Here is a 21,892-nt window from a genome sequence, read left to right on the forward strand (position 1 = left end):
CGTGATCAAAATTTGATGTAAAATTAATATTTAATATTTTAAATTCTTAAAACATAAAGTTTCTAAAACACAAAAAAGGTCGTTCTTCACTTGTCGAGTATTGTTTGACGATGCCATTATTTGCCATCAAACAATCCTAGGGGTTACAATTCATTTAATCGACACCTATTACTAAAGTTAGACCTACTTATATGTTTGTATAAGAAACATTGAGGAGATCTTCTCTTTACGAAAACTCCCTTTTTCGGGATAAATTCCCTGGCATCAGCAACTGTGGGGTTGGGGTGTTCCCTCCAGTCGCTAGTCAGTAGCAACAGAGCCGCTCGCCTATAACCATGTGATAACTGTGTGTATACAGTAAGTGATCCGTCCATCTGTCAATATGGACCTCGGGGAGCAAGAGATCTGCTCCATCGGGATGACCACCATGCGATCTTCCGTCAGCAACTCATCCGGTGAGTCCATCCTACACTACAGTGGGAGAGTCCTTTGTTTGGGATCAGACTCACTCATGCGAACGATTGATTGGCTGTTTTTTGTTCGGATTGGATTTTTAAAGAGAAATAATGGATTTTGAGGAGTATACTTTTAAACGGTCGTATTTTATCTAAATAAATATGAAAACAGTAGATTAAACAACACTGAAGGAAACCCCGTTTTTAAATGCTGTTTTCTTGCCGATTGTATTTTTTAGTGGGTACGATTAAGAACAGTTTTTGATGTTTGATTTTCGTAGACAATTTTGAGAAGTACACAAGTAATGATATCTTGAGAATGTTATGGATAAGATGTTTAAAACTTATTAGTCTTAGTGTATATGATCAGGGTATCGTTTGTAAAACGTTGTTTTTTAAACTGTCTATACTTCATTATACGATTATAAAAAAATCGTAACCTCTTTTAGCGAATATTTCCACTACATAGCTATAAAGAAAGACAGATTCGATAAAAAAATCTCCGACCTCTCATTTGAATCGTTCTTTTAACCTAATTTGAAAACGAGTTACAAATACATAAACTTCGTACTGTATTGTTAAATTAATGTGCATAAAAATATATTTTGATTATTTAATCTACAGCTTATTAGAAACTGTAATTAAAATTACGTAGTCTATTGTTTTTAAGCGGGTTTCTTAAAAAATAAAAACAATCATGTAAAAAACATTTGAGAGACGACTGTTTGAATTTATTTTAGCCTGCAACGTAAAGTTCCGTTTATATCCGTTATAGTACCGATTCTTTGTTTTTTGTTTAGACTTTAACTGGTATATAAACAAATAAAAATGTCTTTACCAAGCAAGCGTTTTTTGTGGAACTAATCTGATTTTCAAGACAAATGTCATTAATCTAATAAGCTTAATGTATATAAAATGTCTCATTTGATATTACAGAAACCAATCCTGAAAAGTGACCAAGAAAGAACCCTATTCACACCGTAACCACTTAGCACTTCGTGGATATGAGTACAAACTTATTGTCTCTGTTTTTACAACGTTATGTGCGGTGTTAACATCATTATTTACAATGGTGTGACTTGAAGCTATGGCTGACTTGAAGCTATGATAACAACTATTTAGTCACTCAAAATGAGTTTTAAATTGTCCGGAAGTCCTAAAGTTACTCACACAGCCGCCATTTTGTCCACTTATTATTTAAAAAAATTAAAATAGTTAAGCGTACGAAATTGAAACTTTGCAGAAACATTCCTGGCATCTAGACAAAGCTACAAAATAATTATGAAAAATTTCAACATTCATAAAACAAAGTGGCGGCCATTAAATAAAATGTTTGTAAAATCAACGGTTTGAGTTATTTAAGAAACAAAATTGTATATAGCTACTGTAAAATTGTAAATATTGTATATCAAATAATGGCTTAAGTTCTTCGATCATTCTGACACCTTTAAGGGAGTATGTTTTGGCCCTAATTCTAAAATCGACCTCAAGGTTGTTGGTTTTTCCTTAGTTTTAAATTGCATTACAATAGGCGTCTATGTTACCATGCATTCACTTTTAAAACAATTTAAACGCTGTAATATAATCTTAGAAAGATCTTAAAATCAATACTTTTGTTGAGGTTAAATGGTAACAGAACTATGCCAGTGCTATTGATACATTTGCTCATTAGCCTTCAGTTCGCACGGATCAATGTTATCTCGCTCTGAGGGCTTTAATTGCGTTTGGACCGTTCCATTCAGATGTTGCCACCATGCAGTGGTTGTTTCAACTTTCAACCTCCTATCATCGCCTTTTAAATACTATTTGTATGTAGTTATTCGCTGATATTTCTACAGTTATTGCGGTTTTCGACCTACTTTGTACCAAAAATGACGTCATATATATGCTGTTATAACACTTAATTATTTATTAAATGCTGTAGTGGTGAGCAAATAAGAATACACTAAATGGAGCCAAACAACTACCTTGTTTTTTCATAGACAAGTAAAAAAATAATTACAACTCAAAAGTTAACAGTTTATGTTTTGGTTAGCTCAAAATACGATTGACTAAAATTCACGATGCTCTAATTTTTATCTTGATTGAAATCCGGAATTAAGTTAACTTGTCGAATCGAAATTATTGACTATTTAAATATGTATGAAGGTTTAATTGAATCAAAAGTGAAACCGTCCGATTAATTTACAGTTTTTTGTTGTTTATGGGACAGTTCGTTTTTAATTTTTTTTTTATTGATGATTGATACTGCATTACAATAGGTATTTCGAGTAATTTTGTGAATCAACCAAAACAGTCGTGATCTCAATTGCTTTAAGGAAACAAGCAGATTTTGAAGCAATGTACACAAGCTGCAAAAAAATTGGATAGGATCAAAACCAGCGAATTTTGGTTGGGAATTGTTTGGAAAAGAAGTTTGATTTTTGTTCTCAAAATAAATAACGGGAAATCAGGGTAGGCTGCAGATTTTCCGATTAAAAGATGCTGTGCATTTGTAGGAAATGAGTTGGAGTTTAATAATGAGAAGCAGTTTATGCATCACGACAACGTCGACAACTTGTGTCTTTTTGCAAAATAAAATGTTATTGTTTCATTTTTATGATAGTATATCGGCGATCGCTAGTTCCGCAGTGGTTATTTGGCTCAGTTTCAAGATGCAGTGTTCATTTGGCGACGTCTTACGAGCCATATTTTATTACAGGCGAATTTCTTCCAGATTTACTATATTCATGTGTCGTATCTATTGAGTGAGATTGTTCATACAGTTTGTTTATAAAAGCGATGATACAGACTAAAAGATAATTTACGCATTGAAATCAAATTTATGAACACTGAGAAGAAAACACTGATTCTTGTGTTTCTTCTCGTACGCGGAACTAGATTTGAAAATAAGAATTTTACCTAATGTCAAAGTTGTTTCGCCCAAAGAACCAAAACTGGCGAACTAAATAATAATACACAGTAAAAGCTATTTCCCCGCCACTTTCCGAAATTAATATTCACTTAATTACGTTTTTAAGAGGGGTTCTACATGGTGATTTTCCTTTCGAAACTAATTATTCGAAAATCTGTGAATTGAAAAGCAAAAGTGTTTACCCTTTGGAATATCAATGAAAATTACGGGGGTGGCACGTAATGGCCAGGACAAAGGCACCAGCATTACAGTAGCGCCCTGTTAAAGAGCATCCCCATTCATCCTTGTTTTAATCCCTAAGAGCACTTCCCTCGGCTGTCTTCGTTAAGACATGTTTTACCTTTCCTGTATTTGTGTTTGTGTATCTAAGCCAACGGCATTTTTATCGTATTGAAAGGAAACTAACAAATACTGGTCCTTGTTATTATTTAACTTCTACAATTTGTTAGATATTAATTGATAGTCCAATGACAAATGGCATCTGGGACTGGAATCGAACGAGTGACTTTCAGTTTTCAAGGCGAGTATTATGAACACTCAGCTACCCAGATATTTAATCACTGGAACTCATCTCTGCCTGTTAAAACTAGTACTCGTGGTTAAAACTATAGCCACTGCGATCTCTTATTATATTAACTGCTAAAAGTCAGTGTATGGACACAGACAATATAATACTATGGATTTTGTTCTTCTGTTCAGAGAAAGCTCATTGTGAGATTTTTGCAAACTCTCGAACTCATCCGCAAGTTTCTTTAGACTAGAAACCCAGAATATCTCAAGAAAACGTTTTAAAGGAATAAGATAAGTGTGTGCAGTGCTCGGAACCTGCACAAAACGAAATTACGAAAAATACATTCCAAGTATTTTGGACCAAATATCTAATACTTAGGGCCTACTTCTGTAAAATACTACACATTTTATGGATTGAAATGTTTGTGAATCAAATATATCTGTAGACTTTTGATACTCCAATATCAAGGGATGAGCCGATACAGCGCAAAACTGGACTGCACTGATATTTAAATGGGGGGCATCAGGGCGCAATTCAACGTAGTCCGTCGCGTTACCGACTGAAATAAGTATTACAATATTTTGTATCTTATTTTACTTGTATGTTTTTTTATCTTTGAATAGTTTTCTTCGAACATATTGATTATTGTTCGAACTAGGGGTCGAAGCTGCTGAAGCACCCCTAACTACTACATTAAAGGAGTAAAGACATTATTTATTTTGAAGCTGAACGTGATGCAAACTAATATAAAGTGTGACTGAGGTTAGCAAAGTTGAGTGTTATCAGACAGTTCCGCCCGACTGCACATCTACAGCTGCTGAGCTGCACCATACAGTAACCCTCACTCGTAAACATTTACTGTCTACAGTTTGTGTTTATGTGATCTATACACTGTAAACATAAACCTGGTCGCTACATTTGTATTGGAACTTGCCATGTTTCCTTAATCCGTCTTTGGTAAAAACGTGGTAAAAACCACGATTACTAGAAAATTCCGGTATGGATCATAAACATAAACAAATGCCGTTTTTGCCCGAAAATAAACATAATTTAACATTGCTTAAATGGAACTGCCAAAACTAACACATGTTCAATGCTATTAGTATAGGATTCGGGCCAACAACGTCATTTTGTTTATGTTTATGATCCATACCGGTATTTTTCTAGTAATCGTGGTACAGTAAAAACTTATCTGTTTCTGATTTCGTGATTTTTATGAGTTGAACGTGAAATTGGTTGATTTCTAATTTCGTTTATGTATTATACATGATCAAACGTACTATTTTATTTGGCACTTTTCTGTTTTGTGTATATACAGAGAGTTTTAAGGTTTATTATTTATTTTACTGTTATTTCGCCAATTTTCAAACTGTTTTAAAATAGAAAATGCTTATTTGTGAAATATCGCTTGGCTTCTAGAGTTGTACAAAATTGTAGAATATCCGACACTGTGGAATTCACACTGAAATGGGAAAATTATTTTATAACGCACTGAAACAAATGTTTCAAGTTTAACAGGACTACTTTGTACATTACCTTTTAAAAACTAAATTCAGGGATGATATTGTTTACACCACATAAATACAGCATTACGCCTACTTGTTCGCAAAAGAAATAATTATTAGTGAAAGTATGATTGCTATAGTCATAAACTATTAAACTCTACTGGTAGACATAAACTTATTCTTTTCGTTAAAAGTAAGCAAAGCAATGGGAACAGTAAACTGTTGAGAACAAAAAAATTATCCAACTTTAGACAATAATTTATTTTCATTCAACAGGTAATTTACCTATTATAATCCTCCCAACATGCAGTACATTGTACAACGGTCCGGTGTAGGGTCTAAACTTGGGGAGGAGTTGGCTAAGGTTAAGGGATGGTAGAGAGCAGAGTGGGTCTGGGTATATTGAGACGTACAACCCTGCATTGTGCCACAGGCATCGTATTGTGGCTACGGTACAATCGATATGTTGTGATACCGCTGCCATAGCGATTGTATTGGCCTTGTCGCCTACAACTAACAACAATGCAACTGTACTGCTATGACTGTATCGCACGCTATAGGCAGTGGATTTCCATTACCAAGTTGAACATGTATTTTGGTTTGTTTTAATGACTTTACCTCGGGAACTATTTAAATTTAGGAGGGTTTTGTGCCGTAAAGTGACCTAAATAAGACATTTAAGTTTAATTTTTGCTTTACTGACCAAATATTAGTAGACTATAATTTGTTGCAATTTCACGAAATTAATTGCTAGAAAACTGTACTTCGTCTTTTCTGTTACTTAACGAGCTTAGTTGTATTGTTGATGCATATTTGATGAAAAGTCTTAGAAAATTTGTTTTTCTTCTTCCCATTCTTGCTACAACGCAAATAGCCTAGTTAGGTATATTGAAAAGGCCAAAACTTGAACTAATTTCTATTAACACATTTGGTAATTTAGACCCTTTGATAATTGCTTCTGAGTTAATTATTCTGTTATTGTCAGGAAGGGTTGGCGCGATACCTAAACGTTCTACTTTAAAGAATTGAGTAATATGTACTGATATCAAATTCGAATTAAAATATCACAAGAACTATATGGCTGTCGACAAGTCACAAAAAGACAAGGTCTAGTGAGGCATATTTTAGTGAAGTTTGTACGAGGATATCGTATGCAAATTACCTTGGCCGACGCGTGATTGTCCGGAGTTGTAGAAAGCGTTGCATTGTCGCATGCGACACGTCGAGGGTGACGACGGTCGCACGCGACTCTGACACACTGCAACAAGTCAACATTGCTATGCGGCAACACTGGTGCAATCTGTCTGAATAATTTGTGAGTTTAGTTTATGTACTCCTAAACGGGCCCCTTTTTAGCGAATTTCCCTATAGGGAAGTAGCTATTACCGTAGGTGGCACGGTAAGACCTAGACCCGGGACCGATTAACTTTTTCATTTTGATGTCCCCAGAGGCCAAAAACACCATTTGTTCAAATTTTTATATATGTACATATATATAGACTTATATATATATATATATATACGTCCGTGAACGCGATAACTTGAGTAATTTTTGTCCGATTTTGATGAAATTTGGTTTAAAGGTGTAAAGCGGGATAAACTTGAATGAGTTTGCGAACCAGCACAATCGGACCATGGGAACGGGGCTTTACGGGGGGTTTTATGGGGTAAAAATTGGTTTTTCTCATTTTTGACCCTCAAAACACAAAATTTCCCTATTTCTCTTCAGACCTTTTTAAAGAGCTTAAAAAAACAAATAATTTAGTATATAAAAGTATTTTTGTTTGATTATTAGTAACGGAGAAAATTAAAAAAATTGTAAATTTAAAATTCCCATGTTATTCTTATGGAGAATATTGTCAAATGTTGTAGTTTGCTTGTTTATGGATATATTTTGATCAAACTTGGCAAATTTATTTATTTTGTACTAAGCTATCAATATTTTACTCAAAAACACACTATTAGTTTCCTTGTAACAGCAAACCTAGGTACTCGTTAAACCTAATGTTATTAAAATATATTTAACTGAAAATCAATTCAGACAAATGGAAATTCGCTTAGTCGGCAGGTTTGCTGCGGCGGGGGTATTTTTATTTTTTTGCAAAAAAAGGTTCAATCCGACTTGTTTTATGTAACAACGGCTTTTTGTAGACATGATTGTTAATTAATTGCGTTAATGACACAAATAGGTAGAGAAAATCTAGTGGCAGTACGTGGGGATTAGGGTCACCGAGCTGCGGGTTAAAATCCCACTGATCACCAATGGCTAGCAAAATGATAGCCGTGACCCTCTAGGCCAAGCCTGAAGTAAGGTGAGACCCTCTAGGCCAAGCCTGAAGCAAGATGTGACTCTCTAGGCCAAGCCTGAAGTAAGGTGAGACCCTCTAGGCCAAGCCTGAAGTAAGGTGTGACCCTCTGGGCCAAGCCTGAAGTAAGGTGTGGCCCTCTAGGCCTAGCCTGAAGTAAGGTGTGACCCTCTGGGCCAAGCCTGAAGTAAGGTGTGACCCTCTAGGCCAAGCCTGAAGTAAGGTGTGGACCAAAAGAAATGTCAGATTTTTTTTTACAAAATTGTAAACCTGTCAGTTAACTTGTAAATTAGTATTGATGACTCTATCCACTTCTTCATTTTGAGGTAATTATTGTAAATACATACAAATACTCTTGTCGTACAGGTAACTTAACTTCAAAATTTATTCTGTCCCAAACAGATGTTGAACAAAAAATTGACTGCAAGGGTTTTACAGGTATCTCGTCCCTGGTGTCCTGTGCGACATTAGAGGAGTTGCCAGAACTGCCAGCTCATGATGAAGAACGACTGCAGAGAGCTGCTAGACTGCTGCAGCAACGTCTGATACTGCGACAGTGGCTGCAGTCACTCTCTCTGCAGCACCATCACCATAGGTGTGTGAATCTTTATTTTACTCAGTAGCCCGGTCTTAAAGTTGCTACTCTGATGATGATTGCTGATGGTGTTATTCAGAAAAACTTCCAGTCTCACTACAAGATCCAATCCAACTTAACAGAAAACATTTCTCTCACTAGATAAACAATTTAATGTTACTCCAACTACAAGTGACCTTTCAGTTATGTCAAATCTTTCTTGGTGTCATCACTGAACTGCAGTAAGTCACAGTATGTATTTTTGTGTCAATATTTTAATCCACTAAAATTTAGAAATACGAATATCTCTAGTGTTGTACCTTGTACTGTATTGTACATATTTACAACAATGACACCAGTTGCATCTTTGCAGGCTGCTGCAGGAAGATGTGACCTCTCTAGAGGATGTGTACTGGCTGGAGGACTCACGGGCTCGTTACTTACTAGGGAAAGACTTTGCTGCTTGGAGCGCTGCTCGTCAGGTATACTTCAGACAAAGTAGTTTCAGTAAGAGATGGTTTTGCTGCACAGTTTTAGCATAAATTTCAATATTTCAACCTCATGGAGAGTGATTCTCTGGCTTCCGATTTACAACATTTTAATTGTTGTGTCTATAAAGTAGGTAGGCCTATTTAATATTTTGGTTTAAGAAAATCGAACTAGCTGAACAATTTTTTCCACCAGAATATCGTAAATATCTTGGCATAAACCTTTCTATACAGTAGAATTTTCGACATCTTGGGATCAAACGATTTAATACAAAAATAAGTGGATTGGTTTCAAAATGTATTTTAATATGCAAAATTACTTAAAGCCACTACTATAATAAATAATAAATGAATATCACAATCACATGAAAAGTACCAGACAAACAGGGAGTGGCAAGTTTTTTGCGAGTGTGTTTGTCATGGTTAGATGATAGTCTAGACAATCTGAAGTCTGATTATAAAAAAGGAAGTCTATTCTAACTGAAAACCTTCTCTTCTGTATTCAAACATCCCATTTTCATAAGGGAACGTTGCCTATTGCACGCATAATTCCTACTTTTCTAGGATTTATGAATGTTTAATAAAATTAAATTAAAACTCTGGTATGTGTTAGGGGGAGAAGTGATTAATATTAATATTTTTAGTAGTTATAGATTGATGCAATCTTAACTAAACCCTTTGTAGCACACAAGTTTTCCTGTTAGTATATTTATTTCAAGTTTTGATAAAATAATAAACACCCACTAGGCACTGCCAGTCAATAAGGAGGACCTTGGCAAGTTGAAGGCTGAACTATGGAGTGCAGTGGTCAAGAGCAGCCAGCATCAAGACGCATGGACTTTTGGTGAGTGAGAAAGATTTAACTGACTTTTATTTATTAGCTTGTTAGTCGTTATTATTTTCCAGAGCAGCTTATGAGTCTCTCTCTATTTTAAATTAACATGATTACTCTCTAGATGTTGGAACGTTCCAAATAAAACAGATGTTTTGTGATCACAAAAATGGTCCCTTAGGAAACCGACGTGTGACATAAATTCACAAGATGTCCTCAAATCTTCGAATCCATAAACTAGATTTTGTACCTGAGGCAAAGCACTCTCTTCTGCAGTATGTAGCTGTATATGTGTTGCAGGAGGCATGTTGGTGGTGTCAGTAAGTGTGGCAGGATTGGTAACCTTGGCTGCTATGACACAACCCTCCCTGGCACCTGAGGCAAAGCACTCTCTTCTGCAGTATGTAGCTGTATATGTGTTGCAGGAGGCATGTTGGTGGTGTCAGTAAGTGTGGCAGGATTGGTAACCTTGGCTGCTATGACACAACCCTCCCTGGCACCTGAGGCAAAGCACTCTCTTCTGCAGTATGTAGCTGTATGTGTGTTGCAGGAGGTATGTTGGTGGTGTCAGTAAGTGTGGCAGGATTGGTAACCTTGGCTGCTATGACACAACCCTCCCTGGCACCTGAGGCAAAGCACTCCCTTCTGCAGTATGTAACTGTATGTGTGTTGCAGGAGGCATGTTGGTGGTGTCAGTAAGTGTGGCAGGATTGGTAACCTTGGCTGCTATGACACAACCCTCCCTGGCACCTGAGGCAAAGCACTCCCTTCTGCAGTATGTAGCTGTATATGTGTTGCAGGAGGCATGTTGGTGGTGTCAGTAAGTGTGGCAGGATTGGTAACCTTGGCTGCTATGACACAACCCTCCCTGGCACCTGAGGCAAAGCACTCCCTTCTGCAGTATGTAACTGTATATGTGTTGCAGGAGGCATGTTGGTGGTGTCAGTAAGTGTGGCAGGATTGGTAACCTTGGCTGCTATGACACAACCCTCCCTGGCACCTGAGGCAAAGCACTCCCTTCTGCAGTATGTAACTGGCAAGTATCTCCAGCCAGCCAACTGTACAACACACTTTGAGTGGTCTGACCCCTGCGTCGTCGGAGGCACCATGACCTTCATTGTTAGGGTAAGAGGCTGTCCGAACACACTTGTACATATTTTAAACATATTTTTAAAACATTAAGAATTTAATAAAAACTTATATTTCAGGGGATAACTAAAAGGTATTAAACACAGAGTGTTTTACACCTTCAAGCTTGTGTGTGCATCCCTGTAATAATAAATACAAATTAGGAAGAAAACAATGGTTTGAAGCCAATTTTAGAAACAGTTGGTAACTTTTCATACGTTTTTACAGGGTATTAGCCTAACAAAATTATTATATTGGACACATTGAAAATATTTCAGATGTATTAGGTACACTATGTGTTTTAGAGCTAAATTTTAAGTAATTTTCAGCTTGTTAAAAGTATAAGCAAATTAAGTTTAACTGTAAAACCTAAAACTTTGAATTCAGCCAACAATCAAAACTGGATTGAGCTGTGAATTTTGCTTGCCCCTTAAACATAGGATGGACCAATTATGATTCCCAACCTCTTAAAACTTTGGATTCAATACTGATTCCTGAATTTGTCGAAATCACAGCGAAATTGTCCCAAGACATGGTTAAAACGAAGAAAAAAACTGGTTTTGTAAGACGAATCTTCCCTTTATCAGAATTAAAGAAGATTAAATTAATGTCTTTGTGTACTTGAAAGATCTTTCAGTGGTACACAAGATAATTACCCTTTTTTATTGTATTTTATTCTAGTTCTACCAGCGTAACGGACAGCCGTATCCGATCTGTGACACGGACGCACTCACAGTCGAGGTGACGGAGGGGCTGCGTCGCATCGCTACGTTGGTAGAGCTCGGTGGTAGGGAGGCGACTGCGTACAACCGTGCAGTCTGCAAGTTCACAGTGCGCCAGGCGGGGCAGTACCGTGTGGCAGTACTGGTAGGGAATGTTCACGTCCAGGGCAGTCCGTTCAACAAGACATTCCTACCAGGCAAGTATAGAAACACTGATGTAAAATAGACGTTCGGTGCTAGTTTTGCACAAAATTTAAAACTTTTCTGGATAATCTGGACTTTTAGGTTTGAATTTTAGTAAAGAAATGTTACAGTACATATTCGTGATGTTATACACTCAATCAGAAACACAATGTCTGCCTCATACAGTTGGTTTTTTGTTGCTGTTGTGTTTACAATTTTTGCTTCCATATTGATTTTCTGTACTATATTGATACTCTGAATAGTGGTTGTATGCTATATTTACTCAATGAGCATATTTGAGCCTAACCTCCTTGTGTTCATTTGTTTTGTTAAATCCTTTTTCTACCACTTTTTGGAGGTACCACCATTTGTACACCATCACTGTGTAATAGGCTAATGCATATGAACTGATTGTAACCACATGTCATGGTATGTCTACGCATATGCTGTTGGATACACATAGAATAGGTATCATGAATAAAACAATGAAAATACATTCTTATGTAAAAAGGTGAACCTAATGCATTACTTTAATATTTATAAACTAAATACACAGAACAATCAATTACAGCAAGTTGCCGCAGTCAATACAATTCGGGCAGGTTAAAAATAGGAGGACTTCATCTCTTAAGTGAACCATTTATAGGTTGAAATCTATGTTTATAATTTCTCCACCGTAGGTCCACCAGACCCATTGAAGACAGCGTTTGTCCGACACAGTTCTACAGTGATCTGCACAGCCGAAGTGCCTCATACTCTGGTCATCGAACCTCGCGACGAGTTCAACAACCTCTGCCACTTCCTCAACGACAATGACCCTGTCGCTGGATACACTATCAACATATCTCAGGTACGTTGCTTCCAGTCCACACTACCAAAACCAAAATCCTGCTTAGGCAATTGAAAATTCCATTTTATTCCACTTTAATACTATCTCAAATATAATACTGTGGATCCCTCATGAGTTTTGTAAAAAAACTCGTTCTATCCCAAGTGATCTTTTAAAGACGTATCATTTTTTTAAATTGTTCTTTTAACCTTGTTATAATACTTAACACATTTTTTTTATAAATAAGGAGTTTAGTTTTTATCTCTTGTCATTATGTCTCCATCCCATTTTAATACCACCCAAGCATGGTCTGAAAATCCTGTTTTTTGGGATAAAAATCCGGCTTATGGAAACACTGCACAGGTAATTTTGTGTGTTTATAAAATGTTATCTCTCCTTCTCAGATTATTTCACAAAGTAAAAACATAATATCTGTTATTCTTAAAAATGTACAACATTTTTTGTACCCCATAAATGTTATAATTCCATAGCGTTCTGTTGTGTGTAATTTAAAAATAGTCGTTACCAAAAACTCCTTGCAATTTGAACTTTCACGGGCATAGATTTAGGTGGCTTTAAGAACATGAATAGGCCTATGTGTTGGCTAGCTTTATGAACTACTCCTGTAGAAAATTTTATCCCAATTGGTTGACTGCGGTAGTTTTTCACGGTAGGTGATCACCTGATTCAACCTTGTTAGATACTGTTGTAATATTAAGCAGATGTTATAATTAACATCTGTTGGTTTATTGACTTTGAATTGTAAATATTTTGAAGGTTCTTGCTATATAACTGTATCTGAATTAAATAATATACTTTGAATCAAAACTAATGAATTCTCATTAATCTATATACTGTACGGTAATAAAACATGGCGCAGTCGTCGAATGAACCTAATGCTTCCCTTAATGTGCCTCATGAAGCTGCAATTTCCCTAAATGTGAAACCACCAGAACCTTTTACATTCAACCCCAGTGAATGGCCAAGATGGAAAAAACGTTTTGGAAGATACCATTCATTGAGCGGCCTTAAAGAAGCCAGCGGCATAAAACAGGTAGATATGCTTATTTATTGCATGGGAGAAAAGGGAGAACAAATACTCGATTCATTTAAACTAAATGAATCAGATATCAACAATTACAATGTTGTTTTGAATAAGTTTGAACAGTATTTCATTCCAAAAAAGAATATAATTTTTGAAAGAGCTAAATTTTTAAAGCGTAAACAAGGATCAACAGAGTCTATAGAAGACTTTGTAACTGCTCTTCATTCTCTAGCAAAAAGTTGTGAGTGGGGACAGATTGAAGAGGAAATGATTTTAATGGTCTTGATAATTGGTATGCATGACGAACCCCTTAGCGACCGTCTTCAGTTGGAAAATGACCTAAAACTTGACTTTGCTGTAAACACTGTTCGGAAGTCTGAGGAGTTAAAGAAGCAAAAGCATGAACTATCACACTCTGAAGTAGACACAATCACTAAAATGAATCCTAACTTTTCCAACCATTCCCATGCAAACCAAAGTACTAATCAATTTAGTTCACATAATGAAACTTTTCCTAGCAAACCCAGTAATGCTAAAGCCATTCATAAAAATATCAAATCTTGTTTTTGGTGTGGTTTGACTCCATCTCATCAAAAGTATATGTGCCCTGCTAGAAACCACACATGTAAACTCTGTGGTAAAGTTGGACATTTCTCAAAAGTTTGTCGATCAAAAAACGTAAACCATGTTGAAACTGACGATTTTAAATCAATTGACAATCTAAACCCTGAATCACAAGACTTTATTCGTTCGGTGACTCCAAGCCAAATTTATTCATCTACTGATCCATGGACAGTATTATTAAATATCAATGACAGTGACAGTGTTGCATTCAAAATAGATACAGGAGCAGATGTAACAGTCGTGCCATCAGACATTAAATTAAACAGAAGAATTAGATTGTCGCCTACCCTTAAACAGTTTAAAGGGGCTAATGGGCAAGATCTGTCAATTTTAGGGATGGCTACTGTCAAAATGTCATACAAGAATACAACATGCTATGAAACAATATATGTTTCTAAAGGGACTTCTGTTCCTCTTTTAGGAAAACCAGCAATTGAAAAGCTTCAGCTTGTATCTAGAATAAATGAAATAAGTTCTAACTCGTGGTTCGCTAATTACCCAAAACTTTTCAATGGCTTAGGGAATGTTACTGAAAAGTATAAAGTAGAACTAAAAGATAATGTCGTTCCTTATGCTATCAATGCCCCTCGTCGGATCCCCTTGCCTCTGTGGCAGGCTACAAAAGAAGAATTGAAAAACATGATCTCCATGGGAGTCATAGCTGAAGTCCACCATGCAACAGATTGGTGTGCTCCAATGGTTGTTGTTCCCAAGAAAGATTCCAATAAAGTTCGCATTTGTGTAGACCTATCAAAATTAAACAGGAGTGTAAAGCGAAGATACTATCCTATCCAACCAGTTGATGTAACTCTAGCTCAAATCTCTGGAGCAACACTATATTCAAAATTAGACGCCAACCATGGATTCTGGCAAGTCAGTTTGGATGAGACATCACAAGATTTGACCACTTTCTTGACGCCATTCGGTCGTTTCAAGTTTTTAAAATTGCCTTTTGGTATAAGTTCAGCACCAGAGATTTTCCAACAGTTAGTGAACAAGACCCTCAATGGACAAAAGAATGCAGTCGCTCATATGGATGATATCATTGTTTGGGGAAAAACCAAAGAAGAACACGATCATGCTCTTGAAGAAGTACTTGGAAAGCTTCAAAATGCAGGCTTTACTCTAAATGAAGGCAAGTGCCAGTTTTCACAAACGTCTCTCACATTTTTAGGCCACCAATTATCAAGGGATGGTATCAAAATTGATGAATCAAAGGTGGAAGCCATAACAAAATTGCCTCCTCCTACTAACATAGCAGGTGTGCAAAGATTTATTGGAATGGTAAATTTTGTAGGAAAATATATTCCAAATAAAAGTCAAATACTTAAACCAATTACAGACCTTTTAAGTACAAGAAATGAATTTGTTTGGGGCAAAACACAAAATATAGCCTTTGAAGAGATAAAGTCACTTCTTGCTTCCGCTCCCCAACTGGCGTTCTATGATTCTAGCCGCCCTACCATGGTGTCTGCTGACTCATCTCAAACAGGTCTTGGTGGAGTACTCTTTCAGCAACAAGTAGACAACAAATGGAAACCTATTTCATACATCTCAAGAACACTTACTGAAAGCGAAAAAAACTACTCCAATATAGAAAGAGAAGCCCTTGCTGTAACCTGGAGCTGTGATAAACTAAAACAATACATAATTGGCAAAGACATAATCATTGAAACAGACCACAAACCTCTCGTTAGTATTCTAACAAACAAAGATTTGAATGACCTAACACCCCGTATTCAGAGACTACGTCTGAGACTTATGAGATACTCCTATAGAGTTACATACACTCCAGGAAAACATCTTGCGACAGCCGACTGTCTTTCAAGAAGCCCTCTGCCTTCTAAAGAATCATACGACTTAGAAAAAGAAGTTGAATTTGCTGTTAGTTCGGTAATTACAAATTTGGGTACAACCGATGCTATAATCCAGAAAATATGTGATGCACAAAAATCATGCCCGATTCTCCGAAGAATTCAGCAATTTTGCTCCTCTGAATGGCCGGACAAATCCAAATTGCCTAATGCATTAAAACCTTACTTCCCAGTCCGCCACGAAATTTCTTTCTGTGAAGGTGTTTTGCTGAAAGGAGATAGACTCATTATCCCTAGTGACCTAAGACTTGATATGCTAAATAGAATTCATTCCGGACATTTTGGAATCAGTAAATGCCGACTTAGAGCAAGTCACAGCATGTGGTGGCCAGGTATATCTTCGGACATAGAACGAACAGTTAATGAGTGTCCTAAATGCACAGAATTTAGATCCCAGCATCATGAACCACTAATGACATCTGAAATTCCTTCTCGTCCATGGGAGAAAGCATGCATCGATTTATTCAAAATTGATGGGACTTGGTTTCTAGTAATGACAGACTGTTACAGTCGATACTTTGAAATAGCAACATTAAAAACATTAACTACAAGTGAGATAATAGAGAAATGCAAATCAATTTTTTGTCGCCACGGAATACCTGTCGAGCTTAGATCAGACTGTGGAACTCAGTTTGCTTCCCAGCGGACATGCTTAGAAAATTCTGAGTTTAAAGTTTTTGCACAAAAGTACAACTTCAAACTAACAACAAGCAGTCCCGGGCATCATCAAAGTAACGGCTCTGCAGAAGCTGCTGTAAAAATAGCTAAAAGTGTCTTACGAAAGAACAAAGAAGACCCTTACCTTGCACTCCTATCCTACAGGAACACACCCCTTACAGCCAACGGGCTTAGCCCAGCCCAACTTTTGTTCAACAGGAGGTTACGAGATAATTTACCTGTATTGCCACAGAAGCTTACTGAAAGACCTGACTTATCCAGTTTCAAGAAGAGGGAGGAAAAATACAGAGATTCCTACAAAAATCAATATGATAAGCATCACGGTACCAGGAATTTACCCCAGTTGCAACGAGGACAAAAAGTGTGGATCAAAGATCTAAAACGTCAGGGTACAATAACAAACCTAGCCAATGAGCCAAGATCTTATTGGGTAAATACTGAAAGAAACACAGTCCGCCGAAACAGATACCACTTGATTCCGTACAAAAGCCAAACCAGTCCTGAACAATCAGCAAGTATTACTCCACTTCCTTTCTCTAAAAATAACGATCAGTCTCCGAAAACGTCTATAGACTTAAACAATGAACGGAGCTTACTTAAAACCCCTACCTCTCAAACCAACAACACTAATCAGAGTAATCAGAAAGCACCAAGACAAGTCTCTAGAAATACCAGTACACCAACTTTCAACACAAGGTTGTTTGTAAACAATAACAATCCTTCTTATTCACAACCAAGTCTCCAATCTAATGAAGAAGTTAGAACAAGGTTTGGAAGAATAGTGAAACCTGTGAAAAGATACGAGGGCAACTAAAAAGGAGAGATGTTGTAATATTAAGCAGATGTTATAATTAACATCTGTTGGTTTATTGACTTTGAATTGTAAATATTTTGAAGGTTCTTGCTATATAACTGTATCTGAATTAAATAATATACTTTGAATCAAAACTAATGAATTCTCATTAATCTATATACTGTACGGTAATAAAACAGATACAAGCAGGAAAACCACCTCTTTAATGATATTTATGTTTCAGACAGAGGTCCCCGAGGTGGTGGTGAAGACTTCGTTTGACTATGACTCTGTCAGCCTTCGGGTGCGACTGACAGTGACTTTCTCAAAGGAAGGATGTTTCCATGCCAAAGTGGCCTTCAATGGAGTCACTCTCCACAACGGTGATTTCGACTGTATCGTCCTCTCCAGTAAGATATTTACCCTTTAAAGCACTTAACCTGGTTACCCTTTAGCTTAACTTGATGTGCGTCAAGCTCAGTCGATAGCGCCACGGACTTCAGGCGTAAGGCAGCGATGTTGTGAGTTCCGATCTTGGTACCTGCCTCTACTTACATCAACGGTATCTGTACAGTTCACCGTAGTACTGTACTGGCTCACCCTTTGCTTAGCTGAATACGTTCCACGCACAAGGTAAATTCCACAACAACGTTGCCATGAATTTGTTGTCCATTGTGCTACCGACTAAGCCATCGGTTCACTAGATTGTCTGTTCACATACTGTATATGACTGCGCTGTACACCTCCCCTTTAAATATAATTGTGTTCATTAATATTTTGGTGATGTATGCCCATCTTCTGCAGTTTTATATGTTGTTTTTCCTTGGTTAAAGAGTTCATGGATATCTTAATTGTAATGATTCTAGTAATCCATAAGCAGTAATCTATGATCTAACAAGGGCCCTATTCACATATGTACCAAATCAGTTGTTAGAGTCTACTGCATTCTTTAGTGTTACCTTTTTAGCGAATTTCCCTATAGGGAATAAGCTATTACCGTAGGTCTCATGGTAAGACTTAGTCCCGGGACCGATTTACTTTTTCATTTTGATGTCCCTAGAAGCCAAAAACACCATCCGTTCAAATTCATATATATATATATGTGTCCGTCAGCACGATAACTCGAGCAAAAAGATCCGATTTCGATGAAATTTGGTACAAACGTGTAAACCTACGTTTATTTGAACGAGTTCGGGAACCAGCATGATCGGACCATGGGAACGGGGTTTTATGGGGGGATTTATGGGGTAAAAATTGGTTTTTCTCATTTTTGACCCTCAAAAATTAAAATTTCCCAAATTTCTTCTAGACCATTTTGAAGAGCTTAAAAAAACAAATAATTCAGTATATTGAAGTGTTTTTGTATGGTTATTGGTTATGGAGAAAATTATAAATTAAAAATTCCCATGTTATTCTTATAGAGAATAAGTAAACTTTTGTAGTTTGCTTGTTTATGCATATATTTGGATCAAACATGGCCAATCTATTTATTTCATACTAAGCTATTAATATTTTACAAAAAAACACACTTTATTACCCTGTAGGCAGCAAACCTAGGTACTCGTTAAACCCAATGTTATTTGAATAGATTTACTTACTTCTTACTTCTTGGTACGTGCATCCAGCTTCAGGTAATGCCGACCGCACGGTGTCTCTCATATACAAGGTTGGCCAGTCTCCAGTAGGTGGGTAGTTAGGATTCGTCCAAGAGTACAGTCAGGTTGGAGTCTCTTCCTCAGCTCATCTCTGATATCCAACTTTATAGATTTAATTGAAAATTAGAATTCATTGTCCTACTTCTGGATATTGCTTTATATTAATTAAATTATTATTGTTACCTTACAATATCCGTTTGGTGTTGGTAGATAGACAACTACATGTTTCGTGGCGACTGCCACATCCTCAGGTTATCCTCTTAAGAGGTAAGGTAACAATAATAATTTATTTAATTGAAAATCAAATCAGGCAAATGGAAATTCGCTTAGTCTGCAGGTTTGCTGCGGCGAGGGTATTTTATATTATAATTAATTATAGATCCATAATTATAGGGATATGTTTTGATATCTCGCCAGAATTAAATCAGCAGCTTTTCATGTTCATAACTAGTACCTAATACCTAATAATGTATATTGATTGGGAATTCTGAGGGTAACTGATTAGCAAATTGGATAAATAAATTTCTTAGCAATCTGGAGGTTTCTGGTCAAATCTACAGAAATGTATTTGGCAATTTTTGCACCTTACACCCCTAACTAGTCCATAACATTCTCATCCCCACTTTATCTTCCCTTTGCCACACACAAAAATTTGTTGGCATCAAAGCTCCATAATTCTATAATAATTGTGCAGGCAGTGATGCAGCCATGGTCCACAAGAATGTTCGCAACCATAACATCTGCTATGAGGCGAGACTGCTGACTTTACACGGAGAACGGCTCAGCAAACCTCGCAAAGTCCTTGTGTACGTGTCGCCCAAACAGCTCACCATCAAGGAGTTCCTGCTCAAGTTCATACCCAAGCGTCTCGTCACCTTCAGGCTCTGTCCATCCACCAAGGTATGTGAAATATCTTCTCTGACCAAAATTCAATATTTGGGGAGCAAGCCGATCTAATGGTACAGCGTTAATCCTTTTAGGACAGCTGGATAGGTTGATCTGAGCTGCTGAATACTCAACTATAGTTCGGCCGCTTAGAAAGCGACCTCCTCCAGCATTGGTTTAGCATTAGCGCGCAGGATGTTTTCTAAGCGGCCGAACTATAACTGGAAGTGCAAGAAAATCTTCAGTTTAATATTTTAACAAAGGTTAACTATAAGGCTAACTTTTTGTGCGTTAACATAACAACAACAACAATAACAAACTTAACACAACAAACACAACGACAATTTTACTCTAACGACATTGTCATACGTTACCTTTTCAATTTAACCCCCCTATATCCGCTCAAAAATTGTCTAAATCAATCACAAATATTTTTTTACAGCCAAAATCATGCCCAGGCAAAATATAGAACCCCACCAAACACCTAACTTAACTAGATCTGCAACGATGCCACTCTCCGTTTACTCACAATCAGATTTTGTTTTCTTGGGACTAAAGCTTTATTTTAAAGCTAAGCTCAAGCTGTAATACTAATTAAGATGAATCACTTTCAAACTGCGGAGTGTCTTAGTGTTTACCCATAAGACCTGAGAGCACAACCTGAGACCATAAGATCTGTTGATGTCAACAATTTTGCAGAAGTATCATGAATTTTATGTGGAATCTTTCAATGTTCTTAGTTGAGTGTGAATGCGATGACCAAAATAGAATATCCACAATCGAAACACAGATGAGGAAAATTGATAACCCACGGCACAAGTGACTTTATTAATATTGGTGGAATTTTTTACTGTTTAAGGTTTAAGGTTTTGAAGAAGCTTTGACATCAACTGAACTGATCATCAGTTTCAGTTCCTGAGTAACAACACCACTTTTTACTACCATTATTTACGGAAAGTAAATAAAAGAAACATCTTATAACACTTATAACATATATTTATGCTTTTACTGTTAACTCACAAGACGGTAAATATACATAAAAGATGGTGAGTGGAGATCGATTTCGACTGGACACTCCAATCATCATCAGACCCAATAGGCGAATGACAAGAATAAAAATGGTGTCCCTACTTATATCCTATTGGCTAACGGAAGCACCGGCCAGTACATTTTTATAATTATAACGTAGTCAAAATTTACTTGTTCATTAATCAGCTTATTTCTATTTTTACATTTTTCCTTATAAATAGACAATTCTTCCCAAGCATTCATTACATATCCTTTTTTTACAATTCTTTAAAATAAATAGACTGTCCTCCATTTTTCCTATTGAGTGGCCATTTATGCGACATTTATCTTTCTAGTTTGTTGTTCCTCCTCGCAGATATGTGGTTTTGGAAGCGGTTAATGAAGTTCACAGTCTCTCCAATGTACCATCATTTGTCATTGACGACGGTTGTCATCCTAAGGTTGAGCTGATGACCAAGGAGGTGTTTTAGATTTATTGACAGCTTCAGCTTCAACTAAAGTGATCTTCAGTTTCAGTTCCTGAGTGACAACCGCTGTTCACTGCCAGCGTTCGTCATCGACGACGGTTGTCAACCCAAGGTTGAGCTGATGGCCAAGGATCGCAATGTCATCGCAGCCACCTTCACTCACTTTCTGCTCAAAAATATCGGTGAGGCTTTTTGTTTTTGCATACTTATTTTATTTCTGATGAAACTGTCTCTACATCAGATTTATGTTGAAATTTCTATGATCATGAGATTTCTATATCATCAGTGTAACTCAACGGATTCTTCAACTTTCCTCTGCATTGAAAATATTCATCGACAAAATAATCGTATAACACATTCGCTACCGAGGATCGCATATATGCGATGACGCGATC

The 21,892-nt window shown here is 36.8% G+C and overlaps 1 protein-coding gene across 1 annotated transcript in view; it reads left to right on the top strand.

The window, feature by feature from the left end:
* Positions 1–320: 320 nt before the first annotated feature.
* Positions 321–21,892, top strand: part of LOC128985990 (apoptosis-resistant E3 ubiquitin protein ligase 1-like) — a 35,136-nt gene continuing 13,564 nt past the window's right edge. The window contains exons 1-12 of the mRNA XM_054406032.1: positions 321–455; positions 8,130–8,286; positions 8,639–8,747; positions 9,501–9,597; positions 10,511–10,710; positions 11,395–11,632; positions 12,299–12,472; positions 14,232–14,240; positions 14,547–14,566; positions 17,721–17,871; positions 19,811–20,016; positions 21,541–21,679. Of these exons, the coding sequence (XP_054262007.1) occupies positions 383–455; positions 8,130–8,286; positions 8,639–8,747; positions 9,501–9,597; positions 10,511–10,710; positions 11,395–11,632; positions 12,299–12,472; positions 14,232–14,240; positions 14,547–14,566; positions 17,721–17,871; positions 19,811–20,016; positions 21,541–21,679 (1,573 nt within the window). The 5' untranslated portion in view covers positions 321–382. The remainder of the gene's footprint in view (positions 456–8,129; positions 8,287–8,638; positions 8,748–9,500; positions 9,598–10,510; positions 10,711–11,394; positions 11,633–12,298; positions 12,473–14,231; positions 14,241–14,546; positions 14,567–17,720; positions 17,872–19,810; positions 20,017–21,540; positions 21,680–21,892) is intronic.

The sequence above is a fragment of the Macrosteles quadrilineatus genome, unplaced genomic scaffold (assembly GCF_028750875.1).
Source record: "Macrosteles quadrilineatus isolate MER2022 unplaced genomic scaffold, UCM_ALF_1.0 Scaffold_2__2_contigs__length_208266976, whole genome shotgun sequence".
Classification (NCBI taxonomy): Eukaryota; Metazoa; Arthropoda; class Insecta; order Hemiptera; family Cicadellidae; genus Macrosteles; species Macrosteles quadrilineatus.